Source organism: Aotus nancymaae, unplaced genomic scaffold (assembly GCF_030222135.1).
Source record: "Aotus nancymaae isolate 86718 unplaced genomic scaffold, 86718_ANA_hifiasm-v0.15.2.pri h1tg000064l_1, whole genome shotgun sequence".
NCBI lineage: Eukaryota > Metazoa > Chordata > Mammalia > Primates > Aotidae > Aotus > Aotus nancymaae.
Window position 1 is genome coordinate 22032576 of NW_026988479.1, and position 15585 is coordinate 22048160.

General features: G+C 41.3%; 1 protein-coding gene across 16 annotated transcripts in view; it reads right to left on the reverse strand.

The window, feature by feature from the left end:
• Positions 1–15585, reverse strand: part of PPP2R2B (protein phosphatase 2 regulatory subunit Bbeta) — a 478247-nt gene that overhangs the window by 440166 nt on the left and 22496 nt on the right. For 3 of the 16 annotated variants that reach the window (XM_012456917.3, XM_012456831.3, XM_064366486.1), the window contains exon 1: positions 12381–12695. The exons of 8 other annotated variants lie outside the window; for them this stretch is intronic. In XM_012456917.3, coding sequence (XP_012312340.1) covers positions 12381–12454 — 74 coding nt within the window. In that variant the 5' untranslated portion in view covers positions 12455–12695. Of the gene's footprint in view, positions 1–12380; positions 12697–15585 lie in introns of those variants that run through there. 5 more of the 16 variants (XM_064366484.1, XM_012457116.3, XM_064366489.1 and 2 more) reach the window with 5 other exon arrangements.

Here is a 15585-nt window from a genome sequence, read left to right on the forward strand (position 1 = left end):
GGTGTGATACTGGTAAGACCAAGACAAAGATACTGTCAGCGTATGTACAGGTGTCATCTATGATGTGGCTACCAGGCACATTGCATTCAATGTCTTTGATCCTCACAATAAACATGGGAAGGAAGCATTATTACTTCTATTTTAAAGTTGAAAAAAAACATACACTCAGAGAATAAGTTTAAGTCATAATCGGAATGCTAGTCTTTCTGACTCCAAAGCCAAAGGCATTTTCAACTAAATGCTTCATCTCACCAGTTCTCCCTCAGTACTTTCACCTGTAAAATGTGGATAACACCATGCAGACTTGGGATAGTCATCATCCTGTGATAACACAGGGAGAATGCCTGGTGCTCAGTTGGTTTTTATTGAACGTGAGTCTCTGTCCTCCCTCTGCTGAGTTCTTTACGGATTATATTAGAAACTCCTGAAAATGTGTTACCACTCCTAGCTTCTGATTTAATATGGGAAGATTTAAGAGGGGGACATACTTCCCAAAGCACATATCACTTAATCTGATGCCAACACCACCAAGTTTCATTATATTCTCATTTGACTCTGAGGCCTAGCAGGATTAGCCAATTTCCCAAGGGACATCACATGCGAAGAGGACTGGAATCTAGATGACTCTGAAATGCAGGCCCAGGATTCTTCCTATCACCACATTGTATCAAAGCACACAAGAGTAGAGAGGGACAGGGAGAGACTTGTTAAAGAACACAAAATCACAGCTGGATAGGAGGATAAGTTCCAGTGTTCTATACCACTGTATGATGCCTATAGTTAATAGCATATTAGTTTCAAATATCTGGGAGGAGACTATTAAACATTTCTAAAACAAAGAAAGGATAAGTGTTTGAGATGACGAATATGCTAATTACCCTAATCTGATCTCTGTACATGGTAAGTATCAAAACATCATTACATACCCCATGAATATGTACAATTATTTGTCAATTTTTTAAAAATTTATTAAACTCCACCCCCCAAAATGTACATAGGTCAAGTATTGATTTCTGGGGCCTCTACTAATATGGAGAGTATTAATATATAACTAGCTTTAATTAAGATTTTAATTTGCACTGGGTAACACTATATACTTGGTATGAATGATCACATTTACTCACCAAAGCGACTCCCTGATATATACAAAATTTCCTCCCCTTTTTATAGATGGTAAAATTAAAGGCCAAGAAATAAAATGACTTTCTGTATATTAGGTAGATGTTTTAGCCAATACCTGAATATAAACTCTTGAAGCAAATTCACAGCTACCTTGAAGCAAATAAGTGGTTGAATTCTTGAATCCTTGCATTCTTAGGTGGATGACAATGACCTTGATTCTTCCCATGGCAGCCACTTTTCTGCCAGATATCAGAAGCCTTCCCCAAAAGTAACCTCTTTTCAGCTGCAGATTTAGTCTGTCATTTTAGAGAGATTTTCTCCCAGAGACCTTCCCCTGAGCTTTTGGTATGTTTCTCTACCCTGGCCGTTGTTGAGTTCTTCCCTCTGACTGTACATAAGATTCACTTGTGGAAGCTTAAAAACTGAGATTCCTGTGGCCCAGTTTCAGGATATTTGATTCAATAGGGCTGTGGTAGAGATAGCCCTATGTATTTGCCAAGGAGATTCTCACGCATAGCCAGGATTAAAACCTACTGTTAGAATTGTATACATACGCCTTTTTTCCTCCTGCTAGATTGTATCTTAAAGTACAGATGAGTATTTTTTATCTTTTAATGACCCATGTGCTAAGAACAATGCCTGAAACGTTGTAGGCAGTCTTTTACGGCAGCGAAGAGCCTGGGTTCTGGAGTCAGGCAGTATGGGTGCAAACCCTGATCTGTCACATTTTGGCTGGGTGGCTTTGGCTGGGTTACTCGGCCATTCTGTGCCTTGTCTGCTCTCCTGTAAAATGGGGAAAAGGAATAGTACTCATCTAATGATATTTTTGAGAGATAGTAACTGTAAAGTACTTACCACAGGCTCTGACACATAATGAGCCCACAATGAATGCTAGCTTTGTAGGTAAGCGAAGAAATTAATTTAACTATCCTTGATAATTGCTGTGGCTAGTGCAGTGAGAGATACATAAGAAAGAATATGACATCCTACTCACTGAATATTCACAGGCATTATGCCAGGTGTTTTAGAACATTTTTTTCACTCTTATAACAATACTTTGATATATTACCATTAGAGAAGGATATACACCAGTTGAGTAATGGAAGGTCATCTAGCAGGTACTTATGAGTGATGAGATTGGAACTTAGGTTTGTCTAGTTCTGAAACCCATTTACCCCCACTTTATTACTTAATATAAACTTAATATATTTAAGACTTAATATAAATATTCACTCATACATTCATGCTTTCAATCCACAAATATTTATTATGTGCTTGCTATGTGTGAGAACTATTCTGCCTACTGGAGATACAGAAATGTACAAAACAGAGAAAGCCTCTCCTTTCATGTCACTTGCATTCTATAGTGGGAAAGGACAGGCAACAAATAAGTAAATGGATATATAACAGGTTCGACAAAGACAAGTGTTGTGAAGAAAAAATAAGCAGGGTAAAAGTACCGGGGGGCAGGGGAAGAGACAGAAAGAGAGAGACAGAGAGAGAGAAATCCTGAGAGAAAGGGAGTGAGCATGTGTGTGTGTGTGATATTTTATATAGGAAGGCCAGGAAAGGATACTCTGGTGAAGAAACATTTGAGTGATGGATGTGATAAGATGCAATTGGATTCTGGATATTTTTAGGAGGTGAAGCCCAAAGGATTTACCACAGAACTGGAAAAATGATATGAGAGAAAGAAGGAAATTGAGGACGGCCTCAAGGTTTTTGGCTTGAGTTGCAAGGAGAACGGAGTTCCCTCTTATTTCCTAGGCTGGAGAAAAACACTGAACAAACAGTAGATTTTTAGTAGGGAAATCAGCATATATGTTTTGGGATCTCTACTATGCATCTGATTGGAAATGTTGGCTAGGAAGTTGGATGTACAAGTCTGCATTTTAGGTGAGAGATTGGAGCTGAATATGGAAATTAAATCAATGTTATTTAAGACCATAGGAGTGGATGAGACCACTTATGAGCAAGTATAGATTAAGGAGAGGACTGATTCCTGGATGCCAACATTCAAGGTTTAGGAAGATGATAAGGAACCAATAGGGAGTCTGAGACCACAAGGGAGAGGAAAACAGAGAAGAAGAGTGGGCTTTGAGAGGCCAAGACAGGAAACTCCTTCAGGAAGGATGGAGCAATCATCTGTCAGCATTGCTGAGAGCTGCAGTGGGAGGAGGCCTGGCAAAGCATGACTGCACTGTGCAATGTGGTGGTCATTGGTGACTCTCACAAGAGCAATTTTGGTGGCATGATAGAAAGCGCAAATCAGAGGAGAGGTGGCAACAGTGAGTGTGGACAACACTTGAAAGACATTTTTTTGAAAAGAGGAGCAGGCGATGGGGCAGCAGCTGAAGGAAGATACAGGCTCATGAGATCAGTGTTTAAAATGAGATGATTTATAGCATGTGTGTGAACTGCAAAGAATGATCCTGTAGAGAGAAAAAACTTGGTGCTGACAGAGTGGGAACAAGTGCAGGAGTGATGTGCTTGGGGAAGAGAGAGGGGATGTGACCCAGCTTAAAGTGGAGACTTGATCTTAGATGAGAGCAGGGATAATGTATGCATAGTACATAAAAATAAAAAAATATGTTTCAGACATAAAGCAGTATCAAACGATGTAAGGTTTTTGTCTTACTTAATTCCTACAATAACTCCTTGAGTCGATCATTACTATTTCCATGTTACAGACAAATGCAGTGTGCACTTTGAAATGACTTTAAATGTAGGTGTGCATTTATAAGATGAGAGAGATGGATGAGAAAATGAGTAGTCAGAGAAAGCTGTGGGTGGAGGTGCGTTTGACGTGGGCTGTGAAGAGTGGGTTGGTTCTAAATAGGTAAAAGGGACTGAGAAGAGAATTTCAAACACATGAAAAATATGAATCTATAAATATGAAAAAGTACAAATATAGTAGTAATGAATCCATTCTTAGCATGTACCTCTGGAACCAGACTGCATGGGTTCCAATTCTAGCTCTTGCATTTATTAGCTATGTGAACTGAGACTAGTTACTTGTCTGTGACTTGGTTTTCTCATGGATAAAATGAGGATAACAGTGTTGACCCTATAAAACTGTTAGGGATAAACACACACACACACACACACACACAGACACACACACATCCATACCTACATTGACATATACACATGGTGAAATTGTGCCTAGCAAATAGTATGTATCATATGTTTTACTTATTCTTGTATAATGATTATTATTTATGATATAACAAAGAGTTAGAAAAACACGATTTTTTTTCCCTCTGTGTGTATGTAGACTTCCAGCAAACCTGCTTTTGGGTGTCACTGGAAGATACTTGCTTTAAAATACATTCTCCTCTTGAAGGAGCATTGTTGATAGAATATGGTTCAGTTTGCTTATTCAATATCCCATTCAGTCCTTTATTTAAGAAGGATTCCTTGAGCATCTACTCAGAGTTAAGCTCTGTACTAAACCAGGATGCAAAGACCAAAGATGAGTAAGGCAGAATTCCTGTGCCCAAGTTGCTCCTGGCCACGCAGGAGACAGGCATGTAAATAGGCTGTTTCAATATGTAATCTGAAGGTTGTTCTCACACTCAGAAGGAAATGTGCAGTGTGATAAAGATTAAGAGTACCAATTTTGAATTCAGAGAGTTTGGACTTGCATCTTGGCTCTACCACTTCACTAGCTGTGGTTTTGAGTAAGTTGCGTCTGAGTCAGTTTCCTCATCTGTAACATGGAGATAATGGCATTTAATAAGAAAGACTGTTGTGAGGAGCCAAAGATGGCACAGACACAGCCCTTAGCACACAGCCAGTGGTCCACAGGGTTCGTGGTGCTGAAGCTGCTGCTTCTTATTTCTTCTTTCCACTGTCCTTGTGGTTTGTGTGACTCATAATAACAATTTCATTTTTGGAGTTGTTGAAGACGTCTTCCTAGAAAGACTTGACTCAAGCTGAGTTTTCAAGCATGGGTAGAGATTTGCAGCATGGAAATGAGATAAAGACAATTTCGGGAAAGGAAGAAGCACGTGGCAAGTCACGCTACCCTTGTCCCTTTAGGAAAATAAAGTGTCCTTACTGATTTGTTAGATAACAGAAACAGGCCCTCCAGTGCCTGGTGACAAATTAGGTCCACCAAAAAGTATCAGGCAAGGTTCCTTATACTTCACTGATTCTCTCATTCCTGTGGGTTTTTGCTTCCCCTCTATCCTGTCTTGAATGGCTTCTTTACAGTTATGATTGGAATTTTGTTTCTCCAATTCAGATGCCACTTTTGTGGATGAATCCTCCCCTATTAAGGGGAAAGAGTTATGTGCTTCCTTAATGAGAAGGGAAGACAGCCCAAAGGTCTTGTCAAATCCTGCTTATGGATCTGCATTATTTGGTTGTCCTGGCTTCTGTTTGTATCCTCTTATTTCAAGTTAAAGAACACTACAATAAAACTAGTCCCTTAAAGTGCGGTTACAGAAAGCTTCCCAAGCCACAATGATTAAAACGATTTTCATGCACGTAGGAGTGAATGCTCTTCAGAATATGTTTCACATATGGTTTTGGAAATTTATCCATACAACAGCCTTGGTATTTGTCATCTTTCATTCAGCAAAAATGTACTAAGTGCCTGTAATGTGCCTGGTATTGTTCTAGTTCTGGAGGTACAAGAGTTACACATAGGTTGTGCTTCCAGTACAGCAGAGAGGCAGAGATTAACAAAACAGTCACATTGGTTTATCCATAATGACAAATTAGAGTTAGTGCTTTGCAGTAAAGAAACCCAGTTTTTTAAGAGCTGTGATCAGCTGAGGGTCAGGATGGCTTCTCAGCTTGAGCTGAGAGTTGAAGGTTGGAATTAACAAGGCAATGGGGCAGAAGGAAAAGAGAAGCAGCCCAAAAGTCTACGGTGGAAGGGGGAATGTTGAGGAACCAAAGAAGACCTGTGTGTCTGGAGGCCAGGTGAGATGGAGTATGTTTGATGTAAGGCAGGAAAGTCAGGCGAGGGTCAGTATATGCAGGGCCTTGCAGGCCACAGAAACCGTAGAGACATTTTAAATGTTGAATGTTTGTGTGTTAGAGTGTGGGGTGGTCAGATAATCATAATTAAAAAATCATTCTGACTGCTACATGGAGAACCAAATCTCCATCTAATGGATGAAAACACAGGCTTGAGGGCTCACATATTGTTGATTTACCCTATATACAAATGTGTTACTATATACAATGTGCTTAGACAATGCCTTTGGTACACTAAATACAAGCGAAGGCTGGTTGTTACTATTGTTATTATCACCTTGCTATGTTATTTTGAATGTATGTTTTTGCAACCATCCTGTGGAGTATTGTTACCTATATTTTACAAATGAGGAAACTAAGGCTCAGAGAGGTTAAATAACTCCTCAATATCTTTCAGTTGACATGTGACAGAGCTAAGATTCAAAGCCCCTGGTTTTCCTGCATTGAAAACAACAACAACAACAACAAAGAAACAAACAAAAAAAAGTCAAAGAGAAGTTGGGAAGACAAGCCAAGTTTTCTAATTAGGATGGTACTATTCCCTAAGAAGCCCAGAAATTATTGAAGCTCTTAAATTTCTTCTAGAGTTTCTCTTAAGGAGATTGGGTTATTCATATTTATTTGGCTTTCACAGAGATAGTCACACATTATTCATTCTCGACTTTTTCAAATTACGAAATGTGAAGGTCACAGCCATATTTTTTTCTGTAATAGACTACAGAGTAACACAATTGCCAAAAATATGAACACACACACACACACACACACACACAACCTCAGGTGTATTCTGGTATGTTTTTCTCCTCATACAAACTTTAAGTAAGAGCAACTAGTTTCTCGTGACACAGTGATGCGTTTGAGGATACCACTCATTGCTTAAGATAATGTGATAGACACTTGGATCCAAGATGGCTGCTTAGGAGGAACTCGGGAATGCAGCTCCAAGAGAAAGCACAGAGGGTGAGTGGACGCCGTATTTCCAGACTGATTTTTACTGCCCACAGACCAGGAGATTCACACGCAGAGCAGCCACACGGGTTGCCAGCGCCGCTGGTTTGAACGGCGCAGCCCCTGGGCCGGCACCCTGAGGCAACGGCTCACTGTACAGAGTGAGAGAGTCTGAGTCCCCTACAAGCCAGCAAGGGGAGCTGAAACGGGGAGCCAGGCCAGCGCCACGAATCTCAGAGCCGCGACTTTAGCCAACGCAGCGGCTCCGGAGGCAGATCAGATGAGACGGTGTCCCCTCTTACCCAGCAAGAAGACCTGAAACAGGGAGTGAAGACAGGAGATTCCAGAGCAAAAAAAAAAAAAAAAAAAAAAAGCGCCACTGCAAACACAACTGAAACCAGGACGGTCCAGCTCTGTGGAGGAGGGGCGTTCTCCATAGGCACCCTGCTGTTCCCAGGGCAATCTACCAAGGCAACCCGCCACTACAGAGACTCCGTGACTACAGGGGCGGGCCAACATAGCGGAAGCAGTTCTAACTACACCCAGAAGTTCACACGGAAGCTGGGCAGAGCCCACAGCAGCTTAGCGAAGCCTCTGCAGCCTGAGTGTGACTAGGCTGCCACCTTGTGGGCAGGGAAAACAGCAACCGCACAGGGGAACATCATAAAACCGTAACTCCCTGGGACAGAAAACCTGGGGAGAAGAGCAGGGGGGTTATGAGTTCTGCCACAGCAGACTTAAAATTACCAAAATCAGAAAGACAACAACTACAAAGTCAACAGGTGGATAAATCCACAAAGATGGGAAGAAACCAGCGCAAAAAGGATGAAAACACCCAAAACCAGAACACTTCTCCTCCTACAAGGGATCACAACTCCTCACCAGCAAGGGAACAAGACTGGATGGAGAATTAGTGTGATGAAATGACAGAATCAGCTTTCAGAAAGTGGATAATAAGAAACTTCCATGAGCTAAAAGAACATGTTCTAACCCAATGTAAAGAAACTAAGAACCTTGAAAAAAGACTTGACGAAATGCTAACAAGAATGGACAACTTAGAGAGGAATATGAGCGAATTGATGGAGCTGAAAAACACAACACGAGAACTTCGTGAAGCATGCACAAGTTTCAACAGCCGAATTGACCAAGCAGAAGAAAGGATATCAGAGGTCGAAGATCAACTCAATGAAATGAAACGAGAAGGCAAGATTAGAGAAAACAGGGTAAAAAGGAATGAACAAAGTCAACAAGAAATATGGGACTATGTGAAAAGACCTAATCTACGTTTGATAGGTGTACCTGAATGTGACGAAGAGAATGAATCCAAGCTGGAAAATACTCTTCAGGATATTATCCAGGAAAACTTCCCCAACCTAACAAGGCAGGCCAAGATTCAAGTCCAGGAAATACAGAGAACACCACAAAGATATTCCTCTAGAAGAGCAACCCCAAGACACATAATCATCAGATTCACCAGGGTTGAAATGAAGGAGAAAATACTAAGGGCAGCCAGAGAGAAAGGTCGGGTTACCCACAAAGGGAAGCCCATCAGACTCACAGCAGATCTCTCAGCAGAAACCCTACAGGCCAGAAGAGAGTGGGGGCCGATATTCAACATCCTTAAGGAAAAGAACTTTCAACCCAGAATTTCGTATCCAGCCAAACTAAGCTTCATAAGTGAAGGAAAAATAAAATCCTTTGTGAACAAGCAAGAACTCAGAGAGTTCATCACCACCAGACCAGCTCTACAAGAGCTCCTGAAGGAGGCAATACACATAGAAAAGAACAACCAGTACCAGCCACTCCAAAAACACACAAAAAGGTAAAGAGCATCAACACAATAAAGAATCTGCATCAACCAAAGGGCAAAACAGCCACCTAGCACCAAAATGACAGGATCGAATTCACACATAACAATATTAACCCTAAATGTAAACGGACTAAATGCCCCAATCAAAAGACACAGACTGGCAAATTGGATAAAAAGCCAAAACCCATCAGTGTGCTGTATCCAGGAAACCCATCTCGCATGCAAGGATACACAAAGGCTCAAAATAAAGGGATGGAGGAAGATTTACCAAGCAAATGGAGAGCAAAAAAAAGCAGGAGTTGCAATTCTCATCTCTGATAAAATAGACTTTAAAGCAACAAAGATCAAAAGAGACAAAGAAGGACATTACATAATGGTAAAAGGATCAATGCAGCAAGAAGAGATAACGATCCTAAATATATATGCACCTAATACAGGAGCACCCAGATACATAAGGCAAGTTCTTAAAGACTTACAAAGAGACTTAGACTCCCACACAATAACAGTGGGAGACTTCAACACACCATTGTCAATATTAGACAGATCAACGAGACAGAAAATTAACAAGGATATCCAGGACTTGAACTCAGACCTGGAACAAGCAAACCTAATAGTCATTTACAGAACTCTCCACCCCAAATCCACAGAATATACATTCTTCTCAGCACCACATCACACCTACTCTAAAATTGATCACATAATTGGAAGTAAATCACTCCTCAGCAAATGCAAAAGAACGGAAACCATAACAAACAGTCTCTCAGACCACAGTGCAAGAAATGCAAATCAAAACTACATTGAGATACCATCTCACACCAGTTAGAATGGCGATCATTAAAAAATCTGGAGACAACAGATGCTGGAGAGGATGTGGAGAAATAGGAACACTTTTACACTGTTGGTGGGAGTGTAAATTAGTTCAACCATTGTGGAAAACAGTGTGGCGATTCCTCAAGGACCTAGAAATAGAAATTCCATTTGACCCAGCAATCCCATTACTGGGCATATATCCAAAGGATTATAAATCATTCTACTATAAGGACACATGCACACGAATGTTCATAGCAGCACAGTTTACAATAGCAAAGACCTGGAACCAACCCAAATGCCCATCGATGATAGACTGGACAGGAAAAATGTGGCACATATACACCATGGAATATTATGCAGCCATTAAAAACGAGGAGTTCGCGTCCTTTGTAGGGACATGGATGAACCTGGAAACCATCATTCTCAGCAAACTGACACAAGAACACAAAATCAAACACCACATGTTCTCACTCATAGGCGGGTGTTGAACAAGGAGATCACATGGACACAGGGAGGGGAGCACTATACACGGGGGTCTGTTGTGGGGGAGTGGGGGGGACAGCGGGGGGGTGGGGAGTTGGGGAGGGATAGCATGGGGAGAAATGCCAGATATGGGTGAAGGGGAGGAAGGCAGCAAATCACACTGCCACGTATGCACCTATGCAACAACCTTGCATGTTTTTCACATGTACCCCCAAACCTAAAATGCAATAAAAAAAAAAAAGATAATGTGATAAATAAAGTTCAATATCTAAGAAAACACATGGGGCATGAGACTCAAAAACAGGCAGCACCTATCATGTACAGAGCATTACAAAGAACTTTATTTAATGGTCACATTTCATCTCTACATCTATGTTATAGATAAAACTGGTCATAGAGCAATTAAGTGACCTGGCACTGCTTGCTTGGTACCTTGGTGCATAACTCATGTCTTTTCCACTATGTTCCGGAGCCTCCTCCATGAAGTTAATGTTTGACAAATGCTATTTTTTTAACCCGTTGTCTTTACTAGGTTTACAACAAATTTAAATACATGCCTTTCCACCTTCCCACCCAGAAATCTGGTGATAGTGGGTGAAGCAGAAATTGTTTTGACAGGAGCAAAATGGGGTTTTCATTTTAATGAAATAAATCAGTGAAATTTAGTTTTCAAAAACAGCTTTACAAGTTCTCGTTGTAGGGATTTTTTTTTCTTTATGATATAGGATGTTGAGTTTGATTAATATACAAGACAGAAACTGCGTAAACCAAGTGTTTAAATTTTCTAAGTCTAAGCAGGCAGGAAAGGACAGGAGAACCAATCAGAAATATGAAAATCATCTAGGAAGCTTCTCTATGGCTTTAGATCTCTAGTATTTGAAAAGTTCTCCTGGAAATTTTGGTCCATGCCATTCTTCCATTCCCCTCCTTCCTTCAATATGGATAAGGACTTAGTTTCTTTCCACTAAGAAGAAAGGATTTCTCAGTGGGTCATTTCCCTTTACCACCAATAAATTTTTAAATGGAAATACCCAACTGTAATCAAAATCTATGATATCAATGTCTATGAAAAATATCATCCTCAGTCTCAATTCAAGGGTGATCCCAAATGTCTACTCCCTTTCCTGAAAGTACTGATAAAAAATTACCTTATGGTATAATATATGCTTCCTTCATTTTAAACACACAGCCCCAGTCTCAGGATTCTACCTGGAGGATGAAAACAAGGGTGGGTTTTCAGAACAGGCTGGTCACCAGCTCAGTTCCAAGAGAGTGTGGCTGGACATGAGGTGGAGTCACAGCATCTCACCATCCTCAACCATCTTCAATCAAGTACCGCTAGTAGAACAATCCTTGAGCCTGAAAAATGTCCAACCAGTGGCATTTCTTGAAATTGTTCTTTTCCTAAGATATGTCAGATCTAAAAAACAGGCAGTTCACATATAGAAAGTATACAACTGGCTTCTTACTATAGAAATGTTGAATTCTGCAATGCTTAGTTGAAGGGGAATTGCCAGAATGTTTACAAGGCACACACACACGTATGCATAGCATGCTAGGTTAGAAGGCAGCAGAGAAGGTCCCCAGAGAAAACAGGAACTGGGGAATGTGTACAAGGCTCAGCCCACCCTCTCTTGAAAGCATTAACTTAGGACCCCCACAAACCACATTTCCTGTAAGTGCTGAAAGTCAGCTGTGCTCTTGCGGCTCTATAACCCAAGTACGGAATCCAAGTGAACCAATCCAACAGTCAACACTCCACAGTGATGTACTAAGCTAATTTTATTTTGCTAATTGCTTTCTTGGGCACGCACCAAATTATCAAACAGACAGTGACAAAACAGAGAGCTCGGACAGATGTATGTGGCAGCACTTACTTAATGTTTTTTTTGCTTCACACTAATTCCAGTGACTCGTTTGCATGTTAAATGAAACAAGAAAAATTGGCAAAATATTTCTGAGTTTTTTTCTAATTAGCTGTGTCACCTTTGAGATTACCTTTGCAACATTATTCTGCTCTTCAGAAAATACTTCCCTTTCCTTGTACAAGACAGACTGATTTTAGAAGCAGATCTAAGTCTGTTGGATACAGGCTTTTGCCAGGAACGACAGTCACCTAGTAGCTACAGAAAGCAGCATCAGCAGAACCTGTGGGAAGTCAGACAACAGCCCACTTTTCCCACCCACCCAGACACTCTCCCTCTCTGGTCTGTACCTTCCGTGTGGCAGCTGGAAGAGAGGATGGTGTTCGGAGGTCTGAAGATGTAAGGCAGGTAACGAGAGAAGCATTTCATCTTCCAAATAAAAAATAAAAATCTAAATAAAAAAACAGTCTCCTGAATCCATAAGGATTCTCTCGGCCTTTTAAGGTGGCTACATCACCAATATGTTTATGTAGGTTCTTTCCCAGGTCTGCAAAGCTGGGGTGCCCGAGGAATAACTGGAGATGGGTCCCATTTTGCCATCAGCGCCAGGAAGCACTGCCTTACATTTCTGCATGCAGCTCAAACTCAGAAGCCCCCAAGCAAGCCGGGATATAGCCTCTTCATTGGCTGAAGCTCCTCCGAGCAGGATTTGCTGAGTAAGTCAGTCCTGCCTGTAAACACACGCTGAAATGTTCTGCCTGAAACCTCTACCTTTTCCCGTGTGGTGAGTTTCTCTTTTCGCAAGAGAAATCCAGCAGGATATGGGAGTAGTGAGGATAAGTGACCATCTCTTATTTAGCTGAAAGATCAGATGAAACAAAGACAGCATAGTGTTCCGCCCTGGAGAGAGATGGCTGTTAAAAGGAGCCACCCGTAATGCCATGGATCTCAGGAATATTAAAGTACAGTGCAATGAAATGGGTCTCTGTCCTTCCTTAATCTAGATTTAGTTCTGTTTTTTTTTAAATACTAAAGCCCAGACAATAGGACCATTTATCATTTAGGTGAAGCCAAAAGCTGGGTTGAGTAGCCGGTGACAGAGGGCTAACACAGATAGATTCTGTGCTTCACTACTGCTTCTTTTTCCCCTGCCAGCCTTAACAGTGAAGCAATAACTTAGTTCTGAGTTATTCATTCTCCAAATAGAAAGCCACAATGCAAGAACAGAGACTAAACCCAAAGGAACTGACCCTTCATCAATCCATGTGCCCTGATGGCAAAAAAAAAAAAACATAGAAAAACTAAGTTGATCCAAGGATTACACAACTTTACCAACAGTCTCACTGAGATTTCAAATGAGTGAGAGAGAGACAGAGAGAGACAGAGAGAGACAGAGAGACCAATATAATTTAAGGACATGACCAACCACCAAATATAAGTAATTTGGGATAAGGAATTGGTTCGGTTTTGGCCCATGAAATAATAATGACTTTGGAAACCTTATCACTGGAAGGCAAGAAAGCACAGGGCTTCAGTTTGGGATTTATAAGTTCTGTCAAAGACACTATTGTGTATAATGAAGAGAAAGAGACAAATGTCCTTCGTGCTGCATTCAGAGGCACAAGGAAATGATTTAAACATCCATAAAAGAAAACCGACATTTCCCTAAGATTTTTTAAAATAAAATTTAAAACAAAAGTGTGCCTTGAAAATTGGATAGAATAATTTTTAAGCCTTCATAGGCTCTCCTCCTTATACAAATATTTATCTCAGCATTGGAGGAATGTGCTGGTCTGCCCAAGAGAGGAAAAACACAGTCATTAGAGTGCCAGGACAGCCCATGGTCACGTCAGTTGATTCTCCCATCAGTATGACACCTCTCTGACTTTTGGACTATTATGACATGATGACAAACTGCTGGCAGAGCCAGGCCATTTAGTTCTGCAATAAACATATAACCTCCTTAGACCCAGGGACTTGGCAAGGTAGGGCCATCCTAAGGTGCTATTTATTTATTTATTTTTATTGCATTTTAGGTTTTGGGGTACATGTGAAGAACATGCAAGATTGCTGCATAGGTACACACATGGTAAGTGGTCTGGTTTGTTTGCGTGGGTAATATCAAACTCATGTCAGAAGAGTATATCCAGGAGTGTCTTCCTAAGAGATACTTCATTTCTAACCTCTGGCCAGCAGTGAGAGAGTGGAAGGATTGTGGGCTTTCGGGTCAATTTGATCCCGAAAGTTTGCATCTCAGTGCATTCACTTAGTGGCCAAGTGTTCATTTTTTTTTTTTTTTTTTTTTTTTGAGAGACAAGCATTTGTGTTTATTAACCAAGGGGAGGTAAGTCAAAGCAGTGCAGACTCCTAACCAGCCCCCAACATCGTCTACCCACCTAGGCCAGCTGCCAAGGACTAGGAAGAGCAGTGGATAGGCCCCTCCCCACTGCCACGACCCCAGGGTGAGTTCTGCTGGGTAAGGAAGAGGACGTCAGCAAAGGACAGAGGCCAAGGAAGGAAGGAAGGATACAGAGTCACTGGGGAGACAGGATGGAGGAGACCCCTTGGCCCTCACTCTCAGTGGGGAGGGCAAAGCACCCCAAATGCAACCCCACAAGAGGAACTAAGCAGGAATACACTCATGTCAAAAACCTTGTATTGGGGTGGAAGGAGGGGTTCTCGGCTGTCCAAAGTCAAGAGCAAAACCCTCCAGGGTCAGTCCTTGCCCAAGAATGCTGGTCCAGCCTCTAAGCCTTTGCCTCCATACCAAGTTCACGCCAGGGTGGAGACTCAGACATGCAGATCCAGAGAATGGATGCAAGAGAGGTCCAGGGGCCACTTGCCTCTGTAAGATCTGTCCTGTGGCGAATTCCAGGTTCAGTGGCAGCCTAGCCTTCAGCTGCGGGGCTCTCCCGTGCCTGCCTTAACCCATACAGCCACTTGATCACGTGCACATATAGTGTGCACTGAGATGAACGTGCACATCACGTTCACAAAACTTTAGCACTGTGAACCTCAGTTTCTCCATCTATAAAATGGGAACAATGACAAGGTTTTCCTCATGTATTCTGGAAAGAAGTGAGACAATAAGCATAGAGATCTGGCACATTGAAGGCACGTGATAAACTAACAATGTTGCTGCTGTTAGCCTTCTCAGAGCCATACACCAACCTAAGAGTAGCTGAAGAGGGATGTGCTTAAGAGGCGTGATGCTGCAGTTAGACAGCCAGGGTTTAATCCTGCCTTTGACATTGACTTACTGTGTGATCTTGCGCAACTTACTTAACTATTTTAGCCTCATTACAGGCCTAACGAGGATAATAACAGAATCTCAAATGATACTATTGAGGACACAATTGGATAGTTCATATAAAGGGTTTAGCTCAGTGTCTAGCACTTTGTAAGTGCTTCCTAAGTTTAATTACTGTTGCCTATAATAGTTGTACCAGCCCTTAATTACAACATATTACTTTATTTACTTAGCTGTCTTATCAAAATAATGAAAGTGTAAACTCTTGAGGGGGAGATCAATGTTTAATTCATCTTTATATCTCT